The 14,777-nt window shown below is 44.3% G+C and overlaps 1 protein-coding gene across 1 annotated transcript in view; it reads left to right on the forward strand.

Annotated features, from left to right (window-relative positions):
• The first annotated feature begins 9,166 nt into the window (after positions 1-9,166).
• The window catches only part of SEMA5A (semaphorin 5A), a 359,057-nt gene continuing 353,446 nt past the window's right edge, over positions 9,167-14,777 (forward strand). The window contains exon 1 of the mRNA XM_052659173.1: positions 9,167-9,287. Coding sequence (XP_052515133.1) covers positions 9,167-9,287 — 121 coding nt within the window. The remainder of the gene's footprint in view (positions 9,288-14,777) is intronic.

Genomic DNA, 14,777 nt, shown 5'->3' on the forward strand with positions numbered 1-14,777 from the left:
ACAGGAGCTATGAATAGTAATTGTCACACTAGGAGAGTCATTTATAATGTGATTATTTTGTTCTGCCCATGTGAGTTTCCTGCCTTGAGGGAACTTCTCTGGATAAATCCCTTAGTAATTGCAAGTATATTAATAGTTATGTTGTCTTGTGGGACCATTGTTTAAGTTTTTTTTTTCTTTTTTAGAAAGAGTTCCTGTTGGTTTAGCTAGCACAGAAGTACATTGAATGAACTTTCACTTAGTTTTAAAACCTGCTGACAGATAAAATTAATATTGCCTTTGTGTAAATAATAATTTTATCTAATGGACTTCATTTATTTTTATGATCCCTCCAGGCGATCTGGAACTAAACAAGGAGAAAAAGGCAAAAGTCTAATAACAATTCCCTTTGAAGAGAGATATAAAATAAGGTCACTGGAGCCGAACCATGATTGAAATGTATAAAATAGTCTAATGTCTGCTTTTTCCCATTTTATACCATGAGGTCATTTTATATAGCCATAAAATTCCATCTCATCTCAGTTCAGATATGATGAAAATCTGTGAGTAAGAAAGTCAGTTTCTTGTTCAGTTACCTGAAGGTGGCATGCAGAAGGGGTTCTGTATTTGAGGGCAGTCAGGGTTTTCATTAAGACATTCCTAAAAATGTTTTACTAATTCATTTGTGCACAACCTCTTTTGGTTGAAATTTGGCAGTCATGGTACAGGGGTTAAAACAATATAAAGAGGATCCAACTTTTATACAAAGGTACCTAAAAATTGAAGATGCAATGTGCCTGGGTGAACATCCCGATTTCTTTTATAGACTCAATACCGTAACAAGAAAACTTTAATTTTGCTATATTTCCCAAAGAATACAATGTTTGGTTATTGTTTTTGGAAAAGAAGAGAGGACTCTATTTTCTTGGACACTTTGCATTAACTTAAGTTTATTGTTTTAATGGTTCTTCACTTAATGGCATCTCCTGCTCAGTACCTAGAATGTCTGATGTTCTGAGGAAAGAGCCCAGATTCATTCAACAGGTTCCTTCCAGCCCTGAACACACCCCATGGGCTTGGATGGCCCCTGACCTTTATTCCCCCTTCTTGAACTTGAACCCTTTAGAAGTCACAGCTTCTTCCTCCATTCAGAGGGATTCCTCCTTTTCCTGTGGCTTATAAGATTTGCTCTTACTTCTAGGATAACTGGGTATTTATCAAAAGGTGGATTTTGGCTTGCTTGATTGCACACACCTGTGAGCTGGAAGTGCCCAGACTGTGCCTTCTTCACTTTGCACCTGTGTCACAGGGCTCTCCCTTGCCCACAGGTGGCATCCTTCAGTGACTGGCTGGATTAGTGACAACCCCTGTTTCCAGACCATGGGTTCATCTGTTTTGCTTTAGTCTCGAGAGAGAACTGTGTTTCTGGGTGTGATTTGAGTCATTTGAACGTGTGGCCCTAAGTGTGAGCAGGAAGGTAGGAGTGCCAGGCAAAGGGCCAGCGGGTTTTGCTCCTGTTTCAGCGTGGCCTGCCACTGTTTGCTCCTTCTTACCTTAACCTGTAAGGTCCATTCAGTCCATCTGAGCTTTTGCTTTCTCTGCTGCAAAGTGACGAGATGACTTCAAGTGTCCCTTCCATCTCTCAAATTCATGAGTTTTTGAGACACTTCCCACATCCCATGTGCCAAGGGACTGAATAAACCGCCTGACATGGGTGCTTGCTCTGTGGCGAGGGGTGGGTGAGCTCTCCATGCTACATAGGACATCAGTTATGTGGTTTCTGACTCATTCAGACGGCCAGTTCAGCTTGTTGGAATGTCTAACTTGGGGCTGTCACTACGTGCTCAACCCATAGCTTGTTTATGATAAAAAAAGAGAGAAGTTAAAATTTAGAAACCTGGAAGATTATGCCTTTCCATAGACCCCTCGATGAGGAAGTAGAGACTGTTCATGATTCATCAGGGTTTACCGCAGGGGATCTGCCACCTTGGCCGGAGTAGGCAGCTGCTGTGTGTACAGAAGGTGGAGGCCAGCCTTGACCTTGGCTAGTGGGAAGCCTCAGGACACACGTGGGGCTGAGGCATCAGCGGATGTGCAGGTGCATGTGCAAGGCTTACCGGAAGGACCACGGGTGGGCTGGAGGGGCTGAAGGGAAGCCTTGGTGCTGGCAGCAGTGATGGTGGAATTGGGAGGAGGGGCACTGTTGGTGAAAGGGCAAGGTGTTGTCTTGGGAAAGCAGCGGGAAGATCTTGCAAGGGTTTCAGTAGGGCCGGGCTGCTTACCTGGCAGCTGCTGATGGTGCACCAAGCTCCAGGAGGCCACGTTCGGCTGTGCCAGGGTGTGCGGGCATCAGGCTCCGTGGTCTGTTCCAAGGGTAGGCTGGTTTCTTCAGTGGTTCTGCTGCTTTTGCTTTGGGCTGGGGCTTTAGTCCCTGGGGGAGCGGCTCACCTGATCCCATGGCGGAGGGCCACGAGATGCTTGGAAAGATGAGGGTAAACACAGACCTTTCAGAAGAGCAGTCTGTCCCTGTTTTCCAAACGCTGTCATGTTTCCGCTGGTACCAAAGACCGTAACTTTTTACAATTAAGATGCACAGGCAGAGTGTCTTCGGGTTGGTGTACTCCTGCGAGGGTGGAGCTCAGCCTCCTGGTCCTCTCCGAGCAGCTCACTGGTCAGCTCTCTCACCTGGCTTCATCCTCTCGGAGATGGTGGTCCTGAAGCCATCAGGTAGGAGCCGGGCTGGCAGGGTTTCCACAGACTCTAAACACCAGTGAACCTGGCTACTTCTAGCCTAAGACGCAGAAGAAAACCAGCCACCACTGAAAAGAAGTCCATGAAGCTTATTTTGTATCTGTTTTTATTAATAACTAGTGAGACTTTTGTTCCCGAAGCAAAACTTCTTGTATAGCTTTCATTCTTTTCATTTTCCTTCTGACAGCAGTAATTTTTTTTTTTTTTAACTAAAAGCAACAGTTATTTTCTGTTCCCTAAAGCCTATTCATTTGCAGTGTGGGTGTGAACGGGAAATGTTATTTATTGCACAAACACACATATACAGAGTTTTGCTTCTTTAGATCGAGCTTATAGAGGGCTCCCCCCTCCCACATCAGGAAACTAAAAAGAAGGCTTGAGGCATTTTGAAGAAGCTGCAATGAAAATGATTTGATTGCACAGCCCAAAGAGGCTCTCTGTAATAAATTTTCCTATTGACAAAATCACTTGCTTAGTATCAACTCACCAAACATACTTTTAATTTTCCAGAGATAATTGGATGGAATTTGGACAACTTTTCCTGAAATTGATCCTTTGAAAATTCTTTCCTCATGTATTTCCCCAATGGAGCTAAATAGTTATATTTAATGTGACTTTCATTTTTCTTGAAGTTTTCTGGAAATGATTCAATACAAATTCACTTGGATAATTTTACAAGCATATTTTAAAGTAATCTTTCAAATGATGATAGCTTCTTTTATTTCTAAAGAGGAAGAGGTGTTTTGACACATTCAAAGCAGAGGTTATCAACCAGGACAATTTGATAAAGTCTGGAAGCAATTTTCAATGGCACAGATAGTGGGGCGCTACTGGTTACTGGGTAGGAGTGGGTAGAGAGAGGCCAGGGATGGTGCTAAATGCACAGAACAGCTCCCAGAACAAAGAACTGCCTGGATCTAAATGTCAATATGTCTGAGATGGAGCACTGACCTTGCTGACATAAAGATGCTTCTCCCCACTCCATGTTATTCCACTAAGAAGTGAGAGTCCAGGATGGAAGGACCTGATGTTTTTATCTGAGCCCACTTAGAGTAAAAGGCTATTCAAGGAGTTAGTTTTGATGGTAGGATGCTCAAAAAACCCTGATCTAAATGACGACTCTGCATGTCCCTCCCTGGTACCTTACCAGGATGACTGTTTATAGTGCCTTTATTTTAGGAAAAAAAAGGTAACATGTTATAGTCTGAGAATTATAAACTTCTAAAAATCACCTGTTCTCATTAAATGCGCTTCCCTTAGCTTAACACGGCAAACCTGTAATTTCATCTCCTCCCCATCAAACCACGGGTCTCTCCCATTTTAGCTGCTCTTTCACTTGACACGGCATTTCCTTCCCTAATCATCACTTCCAAAATCCCAGGCGGGGGACGGATCGGGCGTTTGTGTTATTTTTCTTCACCTTTCCTTCAGGAGGCAGAGATGTCAGGACTGAGATCAGAATGCATGGCTATCGTGAGCGTGAGACAGTCCCAACTGGCAGTTGTCTGTGTGGCTTGTTCCACATAACAGAGGTGGGTTCTGGGTTGGCTTGGATCTGACTCATTGAAAAGCGATCTGCAAGAGAAAGAATTTGCTTTTAGCCTTAAGGTGACGTGAGCTCAGTCTCAGAGGTCGAGGTGGCCGTGTTCCCATCCATCTCCGTGATGGATGCTGTTCAGAGGGAGTCGGTGTGTCACAGATACTGGTCTGGGCGCCTGGTGGGTGCTGGGCGTGGGTGTCAGTGCTTGCTGCCCTGCCTGTCACAAAGCCAGCTAGCGCTTGTTGAGCCGTCAGTATTACTTTCATTAGCTTTCCTATATATTTTTGTAATCATCATCATTTTTTTTGATGTGGGGCAGTGAAAATCTAGCTGCAACCTTTCCCGAGAGGGTTGGTGAGGGTGCTGTGCATCTCCTCGCTCTGAACAGAACAGAATTACACCCGAGCACCTCTGACAGGTGTGATTCTTTTAAAAAATTTAATATCTTATTTTATATTGGAGTAGAGTTGGGCTTCCCTGGTGGCTTGTGGGTAAAGAATCTGCCTGCCAATGCAGGTGACGTGGGTTCGATCCCTGATTGGTAACATGCCCTGGAGAAGGAAATGGCAACCCACTCCAGTACACTTGCCTGGAGAATTCCATGGACAGAGGAGCCTGGCGGGCTAGTCCATGCAGTCGCAGGAATCTGACACAACTTGGAGACTAAACAGCAACAACAACAACAACGGATCGATTTATAATGTGTTAGTTTCATGTGCATAACAAAGTAATTTATTTATAGATATACATACATTCATTCTTTTTCAGATTCTTTTCCCATGTAAGTTACTACAGAATATTGAGTAGAGTTTGCTGTGCTGTACAGTAAGTAGGTCCTTTTTGATTATCTGTTTTATATGTAGTAGTGTCTTTGTGTTAATCCCAAACTCCTATTAAGATACGTCATTTGGTGAAACGTCATAAGCCTCAGGTCACAGGGACCCCAGTATTCCCTGTGGGTCCTTGTATTCACCTCTAAGCTGGCATTCTAGAGCAGTCTCCAGTTTTGCAGACTGTGACCCCACTTCCAAGGGTGAAATTAATCATACTTTTGATTTTATAATCCACTATAACCATGCTTTTAATTTTATAATCCTTTTGATCCTTTTCATAACCACCCTCTCTACTGGAACTGTAATCCTTTGGCACCTCTGTTCTGGGTCTTATTCTACCTCTGCTTCTTGAATCTACATTCTCATCTCTGCGCCCCACTCCTCAGCGACTGGGACTCCATTGTCCATGACAGTGTGCTGTCTCTGGGCAGGGGCCGTGGCCCCACTGGATGGAGGTGCCCCTGGACCCCAGTTTTTCTCTGCATTCCTTCCTCCACCTTTCTTGCTCCCAGTCTCTCCCTCCCACAGACACCATTCTCTTTCCTCGTCACGATTTGCAGCCCCTTCATCTATTTCTCTAATTTGCACATTTCTAACCCCCAGGAACATGAGTCAATGGGACTCAGAAGGTGGAGACTGTGAAAGATGACGTACCCTCCACTTCATGCTTTCCCCATCTTTATATCTCATATATTGAGGTATCATCTCCGTCTCATCACTATCTTGATATCTTACTGTGTATTCATGAACACACCCCCTTTTTAAAGATGAAGCCCCTTTCTTCCTTTCATAACCACAGTCTCTTTGCTCCCCTGGTGGCTTAGCTGGTAAAGAATCTGCCTGCAATGTGGGAGACCTGGGTTCAGTCCCTGGATTTGGAAGATCCCCTGGAGAAGGGACAGGCTACCCACTCCAGTATTCTTGGGCTTCCCCTGTGGCTCAGCTGGTAAAGAATTCACCCGCAATGAGGGAAACCTGGGTTCGATCCTTGGGTTGGGAAGATCCGCTGGAGAAGGTAATGGCTACTCACTCCAATATTCTGGCCTGGACAATCCCATGGACTATACAGTCCCTTACCATATATTCATGAACACACCCTGTTTTTAAAGATGAAACCCTTCTTTTTCACAACCACCTCCTCTTCTGGAATCTTAATCCTTTGTCACCTGCTTTTCCGGGTCTTATACTACCTCTCCCTCTAAAATCTGCATTTTCGTCTCCACTCTCCACTCCTCAGAAAAGGAGACACATTCAGTGATCAGTTTTTTCTGTATCCTAAGATTTTCGGAACTTTGATCTCTTAGTGCTTATCTGACTTCATCGAATTTTCTGGGGTTACCTAACATTCAAGGTAGCACACATATTCTCTCCCTCTTTTGCTTCATCCATTTTCTTCTTGGTTCCTCGCGTCATGGATTCTGTCTCCTGTTTTTCTGAAACCGACTCCAAAATTGACCACGCACTGTTCTTTGACTAAATGAAGCCAGCGGTCTTCGCTCTGCCTCATCAGGGTACAGTTGACGTGGTCTCTTTTTAAAGTGTGTTATGCCTGTCCTCCCTGCAGCTTAGTTTGGCCCTCGTGGCGCTATATTTGTGAGATGCTGTGTGTTTCTTCTCTTATTTTTGTGTGGTTACTTTTCTTTAACAACTTCTAAATAAATACTTCTCTTTAGCCAAATTTTCCCCTCTCATGTTTCATGAGTCTGAACCACACCCGTGATTTTAACCATTCTAAATATTATATGCTGTCTCTGAATTCTTTTTTTTTTTTCTTTTCTGAGCATCCGCCATGGATTTTCCACCATCTGCTGCATTTCCTTAAACGTTCTCTCAGCATGTTAAACCCAGCATGCACCAAACCAAATGACCATATCCTCCTCTAAAACTTCTTCTGTTGTTTTTCATATTTGCAAATAAAATGGCCTCACTATCCTCAAAGGGACTTACATCCTTTGAGTCCGTCTGTGTTTTTTGCTTTCTGTTCCTCCATATTTAGCAGATTGGAACAATAGCCGTTTATGAGGAAGTTGGGCCGGGCTCCACTAACTGATGCCTGTGCTCTTGGGATACTTACTGAAGTCACTCAGTGGGTTTCAGCTTTATTCACGTGTCAGGCATCTTGGTGGGCCTGGCCGGGAATCCGGACTATATGGGAGATATCGCTAGGAGGACCTGTGTGTGGTCTCTCTGGCTTGGCGGTTTCAGGGGCTTTTCTGACCCCATATCTCAGTGTCCCAGAGGACGTGATCAAAGAGACAGGAAGTAGAAACTGCCGGTCTCTAATGGTGAGAGCTTGGAAGCTGGGGTGTCATCACTTCTATTATATTCATCCAAGCAGAGCAGTCAGAGAGCCAACCCAGATTCAGGGTTGCAGGGAAGGGACCCAGATCCAGCTTTCAGTGGGAGGCAGGTTGAAGCATCTATGACGTCTTTCATTTTCTGGACTTCCCCTTACCCATCACATGGCATGTTTACTGGGTTTGCCTTAATTTCTGTTGACACTGAAGCCCCTGAAATCACAGCTCCACTTATCCCTCTTCTGGACAATTGCCATAGCTTCAATTTAACTTCTCCACCTTTATGCTCTTCTTTACCTAATTTCCTGTGTGCACTCTGGTGAGAGTGATCTTGTTAACATTTCTTCTAATGTTGATATACTGTGGTAGCTTATTTTTATGAGAATAGAGACCTCAGAACTTAGCATCATTCACCTTCCAAATCTTAACCCAACCTGCTCTCTAAGCTGCTTCTCCCTTCTCCCCTTGACATCCTTTGGGGTCCAGGTCAAGTATAGTAAACTGTTCCCAGCCTGTGTAGCCTGATCCTTCCTCTTACCCCATCCAGTGCATCTTTTCATCCTCTTCTCGATTACTGGCGGAAATCTCTGTCTGTTGAAATCCTCTTTATCCTCTACGATTAAACTCAAATATGAAGTCCTCCTTGGGCCCATCCTTGATTCCCCTAAATAGCAGTGTGCTCTCTCCCCTAACTCCCACAGCACTCCAGCTTCTTTTTATGGTTTTCCAACAGCTTGGATTATCGTTATTTTTATAAGCCTATCTTATTTTAAAGCTTATTAATCTTTTAAATTATTCATGCTCTTTAAAGTCTCTAAGCTCCCAGCGCAGTGATTTCATTTCACCCAGTAGGTGCTCCGCTTAGGTTTTATTTGATTCACACTTGATTGCTAGCCAGAAAGTTTGCAGCCAGGTCATCTGTAAGCTTCAAAGGATAAACTCATCCACTGTGGATGATTTTTAAGAGCTGGGGGCATGATGTTAATCAGGTTATTAGGAAAGGGCAATGCTCATGGCCTTTTTTAATAGGGGCTTTGTATTTTGAAAAGGGAAGGGGAAGAATTCAGAGGGCTTCCACATATAGATCTGTGTCTTCACAGGGAGGTAAGAATGATGTTCCGAGGGAAAAAGCAAACGATGATCACAAGTCTTAAAGTACATTGTTCAGGGGTGACGGTGACAACTTGATAGAGCTTAAGTGTGAATATTCCCCCTTTTATAATGGATGGGCTATCTCATAAAGTCATTGGGAGGAACAGAGGTCTGGATTCAGATAGATAGATAGATATGCTAAGTCGCTTCAGTCGTGTCCAACTCTGTGACTCCATGGACTGTAGCCCACCAGGCACCTCTGTCCATGGGATTCTCCAGGCAAGAATACTGGAGTGGGTTGCTTTTTCCTTCTCCAGGGGATCTTCCCGACCCAGGGATGGAAGCCGTGTCTCTTATGTCTCCTGCATTGACAGGTGGGTTCTTTACCACTAGCACCACCTGGGAAGCCTGTATATGTATCTGTATGTATATATATGTATATGTATATACACACATTTCTGAAATATCTTCCAGAAAAAGGGATGTTTTTTTTAAGTACTCTCTCTCTTTTTTACCTAGCGTGCTGAGGCTTTATCAAAAGACCAGCTACTGAAACCCTGGGCCCATGTTCATGAACTTGTTCTCTTCTGTGTGTTTTAGGCACTTTCCACACATGACGGGACCACGAGCTTCTGGTTAGACAAGTGCCCAGAGTTGACGGTCTCCTGCCCATCATGAAGGGACCCTGCGTCATCGCGTGGCTGTTCTCCAGCCTGGGGTGGTGGAGACTCGCCCAGCCAGAGACAGACTCGTCTCTGTGTCAGAGAGCAGAGCACCCGATCATTTCCTATAAAGGTGAGAGTCAGGCACGCTCGCGTTGCAAAGGCACCGTTTAAGCCCAAGTTTCATGCTCAGGATAGCAGCGGTTATCACTCTGTTATTCTGTAACTTTTGTTTAAAATCAGAGCGAAAATACGAAATCCCCCATTTCATATTTTGAAACTGAGAAGAATTCAAGCTCAGAATGGTCACAGATGGAAAATCCCATTGTTGAGGCCACGTTTACTTGACAGGTGCTGTCAGTCCCCTAGGCATGTCAACCAGGGGAGAAAAATGTGACCCTCAGAAATAACAACACACCAAGCAAAACAAAAAATTCTTCACTTCAGCATTTCTCAACAAAGCCCAAGTCCTACCACACAGTGTATGCCTTTGTCTTTATCTGGCATTGCATGGCAGACGGAATTTTTTGCTGTCTCAAATATCTCCACAGATCTGTAGGATCAATTGATTAGTATGTGTACACTTTCTTTTATTATTTAATTCATCAAAAGTTTTTAGGGTTCTTACTCTGTTTTGTTGCTCCACTGGCAAGTTCGTTTTTAAAGAAACCTAGGTTCACTGTCCTGTAGCGTTTCCACAGTGCTTCCCATTGGTGTCACTGAGATGTCCTTCTGTCCCTAACGTTTCCATAAACTAGGAGTGATAATGTGAGGCCACTCAGATTCAGGTATGCCTCTTTTTATCTCTACTGTGTCATGGATGGTGCCCTGACCTTCACTGGGCTATGAAATAATCAGTCACTGACGATCATTCATTCATTCATTCATCTAAACCTACTGATTCATTCATGGGTGCAAAACTAGGAGTCTTACATTTTCCTACTCTTTCTTCACTTAATGGCCAAATTATTTCTATATATAGTAACTTTCCCTCCTTAACTATTTGAATTTCCTAAGGGTGCATCTGACATAGGAAAGGCAGAGTGGATGCTTATTTTTCTTTCCTGTGCCATTTTTTAAAATAGTCCAGTTAGTTGGTTCTCTAACATTATGCAAAGGGGACAAATAAAATGTTATGTTTGGTTTTTTCAGAGTTATTTTTGATACATGGATTTCAGTATTTGATATATTTCGATCAGTTGCAGCTTTTATTCTTGTGGACGGTACAATGGTCACATTTCAAGCTTAGGGGAGGGGATGCTCTTGAGGTTGCCTCCTGAGTTTTTCTGAGACAACTCAAGTGGCCTTTGATGGCTTCTTTATTCTCTGGGATAACAAGGTGCCCCTCACTCCTCTTATCCATTTCCTTCCATTGACCTGAGAAGCAGCCGTTTTCATCTGATTGGAGCACAGGAGTAGCCAAAGTGAGGTCTTGTCAGTGTACAGAGCTAAGACAAGTGTTCTCCACAGCACACTGTGATTGTTCTGGATGCTTCCAGTTCATCTCAAGGACTCTAGGGATCTCTTCTGGACCTCTTCCATCCTACGTTTCTGTCTTTCTCTGCTGTGCACAGACTCCTCTCTCTGCAGGTCACTGTAATTATTCCTTTGCCTTTGTCTGCAATACACACTCAGTTGTTTCACAATAATGGTTTTGTGCAACTCTAGTCCTTGTTGAGTCGGAGAAGGCAATGGCAATCCACTCCAGTACTCTTGCTTGGAAAATCCCATGGATGGAGGAACCTGGTAGGCTGCAGTTGCTAAGAGTTGGACACGACTGAGCGACTTCACTTGCACTTTTCACTTTCATGCATTGGAGAATGAAATGGCAACCCACTCCAGTGTTCTTGCCTGGAGAATACCAGGGACCGGGGAGCCTGGTGGGCTGCCGTCTATGGGGTCTCACAGAGTCGGACATGACTGAAGCAACTTAGCAGCAGTAGCAGCAGTCCTTGTTGACTACAGAAAACCCTTTTGTGTGATTTTTCTTTTAGTCATCAGGGTATGAATTGCACTAGATATTTGAAGCAAAATGACTGCTTTGAAATTGAAGGAATTTAAGTTTGTATGGTTGGGCCATCAACTCAAAACATAGTTAATTTCACTTTTGGTTTTTGAGATTTTTCAAAATTGACATAATTCTATAATATTTTAAAGCCCAATTAATAAAAGAAGGGTGTTCACTTTTGACTTCACTCTGTTTTCCTTACCTTGTTCCTCCTTTCTCCGTTTAGCTCACCTTTTACTTATAATTTATGATTTTTGTTTCTTTTTTAATATAAACAAAATTCCACACACACACATGTACATGTACCAATATATTGATACCCTCTTTTCTTAAAAAGTAGCATGTATACAAAATTCTCTCTATTGAGCATTTTTTCACATCAGGATATGAACTGGTGTCCACGCCTCAGTAACATGGATTTATGTCACTTCTTCTCATAGTCACATGGCTCTCATCTATGGAATGAGCTCCAGTCTCTTCAACAACTCCTTACTGGGGGATGTGATCATGTATAGTGTTACAATGTACAGTACCTCCTGGAACAATCTTTGGGTATTTTTTACAAGTGTGCTATTGACAGAGATTCCTGGAATTGGGATTGCTGGGTCAAAGGGTGAATGCACCTGTGGTTTTGCTAGATCTTGCCTGATTCCCTTTCATGAGGGTTGTGCCATTTTGCATTCTCCTTGCTCTTGGTATGAGTGTTTGATTCCCACCAGCCTTTCCAGCAGAGCACACTGTTAGGCTTTGGGATTTGGGACAATCCTGTAGTTCATCAAAGGCTTCCCAGGTGGCTCAGTGGTAAAGAACCCGCTTACCGACACAAGAGACATGGCTTCAGTCCCTGGGTCGGGAAGATCCCCTGGAGGAGGAAATGGTAATCCACTCCAGTATTCTGCCTGGAAAATTCCATGGACAGAGAAGCCTAGCAGAGACTACAGTCCATGGGGTCACAAAGTCAGATGTGACTGAGCTACTGAGTACGCATGCATGCATAGTGCGTCAATGGCATCTCAGCATACTTTCAAATTGCATTTTTAAAAGGACGTGTGGACACAGCCGGGGAGAGAGAGGGTAAGAAGAATTAAGGAGACAACATTGACATATATACTCTTCACGTATGCTAAGTCGCTTCAGTCATGTCAGACTCTGTGTGCCCCCATAGGCTATAGCCCCGCCCCCATAGGCTGTAGCCCCGCCCCCTCAGGCTTTTATGTCCGTAGGATACCAAGAGCAGGTTGCTATGCCCTCCTCCAGGGCACCTTCCTGACCCAGGGATTGAACCTGCCATCTCCTGCATTGGGAGGCAGGTTCTTTACCACTAGCACCACCTGGGAAGCCCTATATACTCTATCATGTGTAAACTAGGTAAATAGTGGTAAGCTGCAGTATAACAGGGAGCCCAGCCTGGTATCTTGTGATGACCTAGAGGGGTGGGATGGGAGGGGTGGGGGATACACACACATATCCCCCCTTTTGAGGGGGGGATACACATACATGTAGATATATACATTTACACATACATATGTATATATAATTATGACTCATTTGCATTATTGTATGGCAGAAACCATCATACTGTAAAGCAATTATCCTCCAATTAATCAATCAATTAAAAACAATTTGGAGTGGATATTCAACTAACATTTAATAGGAGCCTATTATGTACCAGAGTCTGTGCTAAATATTGAGGAGACAGAAGTAAAAAACACAGTTCCTATTAAGGGTTTAGAATGTCTTAAGGAATACAGACTGAAAGGGCCGTTGCATTATGTTCTATTAAGGGTCCTCACAGAGGTGTCTTTGCCGGGTGCATGGGAGCCTAGGGAAAAGGTGTCTGAACCAGCAGCCTGGGCTGCAGAGGAGTGCTTGAGCACAGGAGTGGCTGAGGATGCTTTCTAGGATGCTGCAGAACCAGAGCTGAGTCCCAGATGACTGTGATAAGATGTTTATGAGTCTCACAGAGGGATCACAGCAGGTTTTGGCAAGTGACAAGACCAGTGAGCCATGAAATCTCAGTTCAGATCATGGAGAGAAGGTGGAGGGAGATGAGACTTAGAGGGAAGATTTAATAATGTAGGGCCTCAGAAGGCATCTCTAGAAGGCTCCCTCTGTCCGCACAGGCTCAGCGTGGAAGGTGGAGAACAGGCAGTGGAAAGAGCCACCCCTGGGGCTGCTGCTGTGACCGAAGGGAGCTGTGAAGAGGGCAGGAGGGCCTGAGCTGCAGGATGAGTAGCAGAATGTGAAGAACTGGGTGGATTCTGGAAATCTGCAGAAGAGGTTGTTGATGTTTTCAAGGAGGGACCATGAGGCACTGAGTGTGAGCCCCAAGTTCTTGGCTGTTGATTCCAGGCGGAGTAAAGAAGGGAAGTCTGAAATGATGAGATGAGGTTGAGAAATCTGAGTTCCTAGCTGCCATCAGATGGAATTAACTAGCTTAGAGCTGGAGTCCTGGGTACCAGGAAGGAGAGCTTTTTCAAGAGGGAAGTGGCCATCAGAGTATCTGGGCCAGAAGGTAGGGTGACAGACTCACCCTGATTTCCCCCAGGCTCTTTTGGGGTATAGCCCTGAAAGCTCCTACAGACATAGATTTGACCCTTGGGTCGGGAAGGTCCTCTGGAGGAGGGCACAGCCACCCACTCTTGCCTGGAGAATCCCGTGGACAGAGGGGCCTGGTGGGCTGTGGTCCATAGGGTTATAAAGAGTTGAACATGACTGAAATGACTTAGCATGTGCACTGAAAACTCTACTGTATTTTCAGAAAACTGCAACAGATGGTTACCCTCCTAGAAACTGTCAGCAGTGGTGTATTTATTTCCCAGTGTTGCTGTAACCGGATACTATAAACTAGATGATTTAAAACAACAACAACATGGTCTCTTATAGTTCTGGAGGCTGGAAGTCCAAAAACAAGGTGTCAACAGAGCTGTGCTCTCTTTGAAGGCTCCAGGGAAGAATTCTTCTTTTCTACATTCTAGCTTCTGGTGGTCGTCAGCAATCTCCTGTGTTCCTCGGCTTGTGGACCCATCACTGCAGTCTCTGAGTCTGTAGTCACATGGCATTTTCTCTGTGTGGATATTTTTGTCTTCTCTTCTTTTTATAAGAATAGGAGCCTTATTGAATTTAGGGCCCACCCTAACCCAGCATGACTAAATCTGAATTAATTACATCAAGATTGTACGACCAAATAAGATCATAATCATCATAGGCTCATGAGGTTACGACTTCAGCATATCTTTTGGGTGGACATATTCAGTTCAGTTCAGTTGCTCAGGCATGTCCAACTCTTTCTGACCCCATGGACTACAGCACACGAGGCTTCCCTGTCCATCACCAACTCCCAGAGCTTGCTCAAACTCATATCCATCAAGTCAGTGATGCCATCCAACCACCTCATCCTCTGCTGTCCCCTTCTCCTGCCTTCAATATTTCTCCCCTCAGGGTCTTTACAAGTGAGTCAGTTCTTCATATCAGGTGGCCAAAGTATTGGAATTTCAGCTTCAGCTTCAGCATCAGCATCAGTCCTTCCCATGAATATTCAGGACTGATTTCCTTTAGGATTGACTGGTTGGATCTCCTTGCAGTCCAAGGGACTCTCAAGAGTCTTCTCCAACA

Source organism: Budorcas taxicolor, chromosome 20, assembly GCF_023091745.1.
Source record: "Budorcas taxicolor isolate Tak-1 chromosome 20, Takin1.1, whole genome shotgun sequence".
Lineage (NCBI taxonomy): Eukaryota > Metazoa > Chordata > Mammalia > Artiodactyla > Bovidae > Budorcas > Budorcas taxicolor.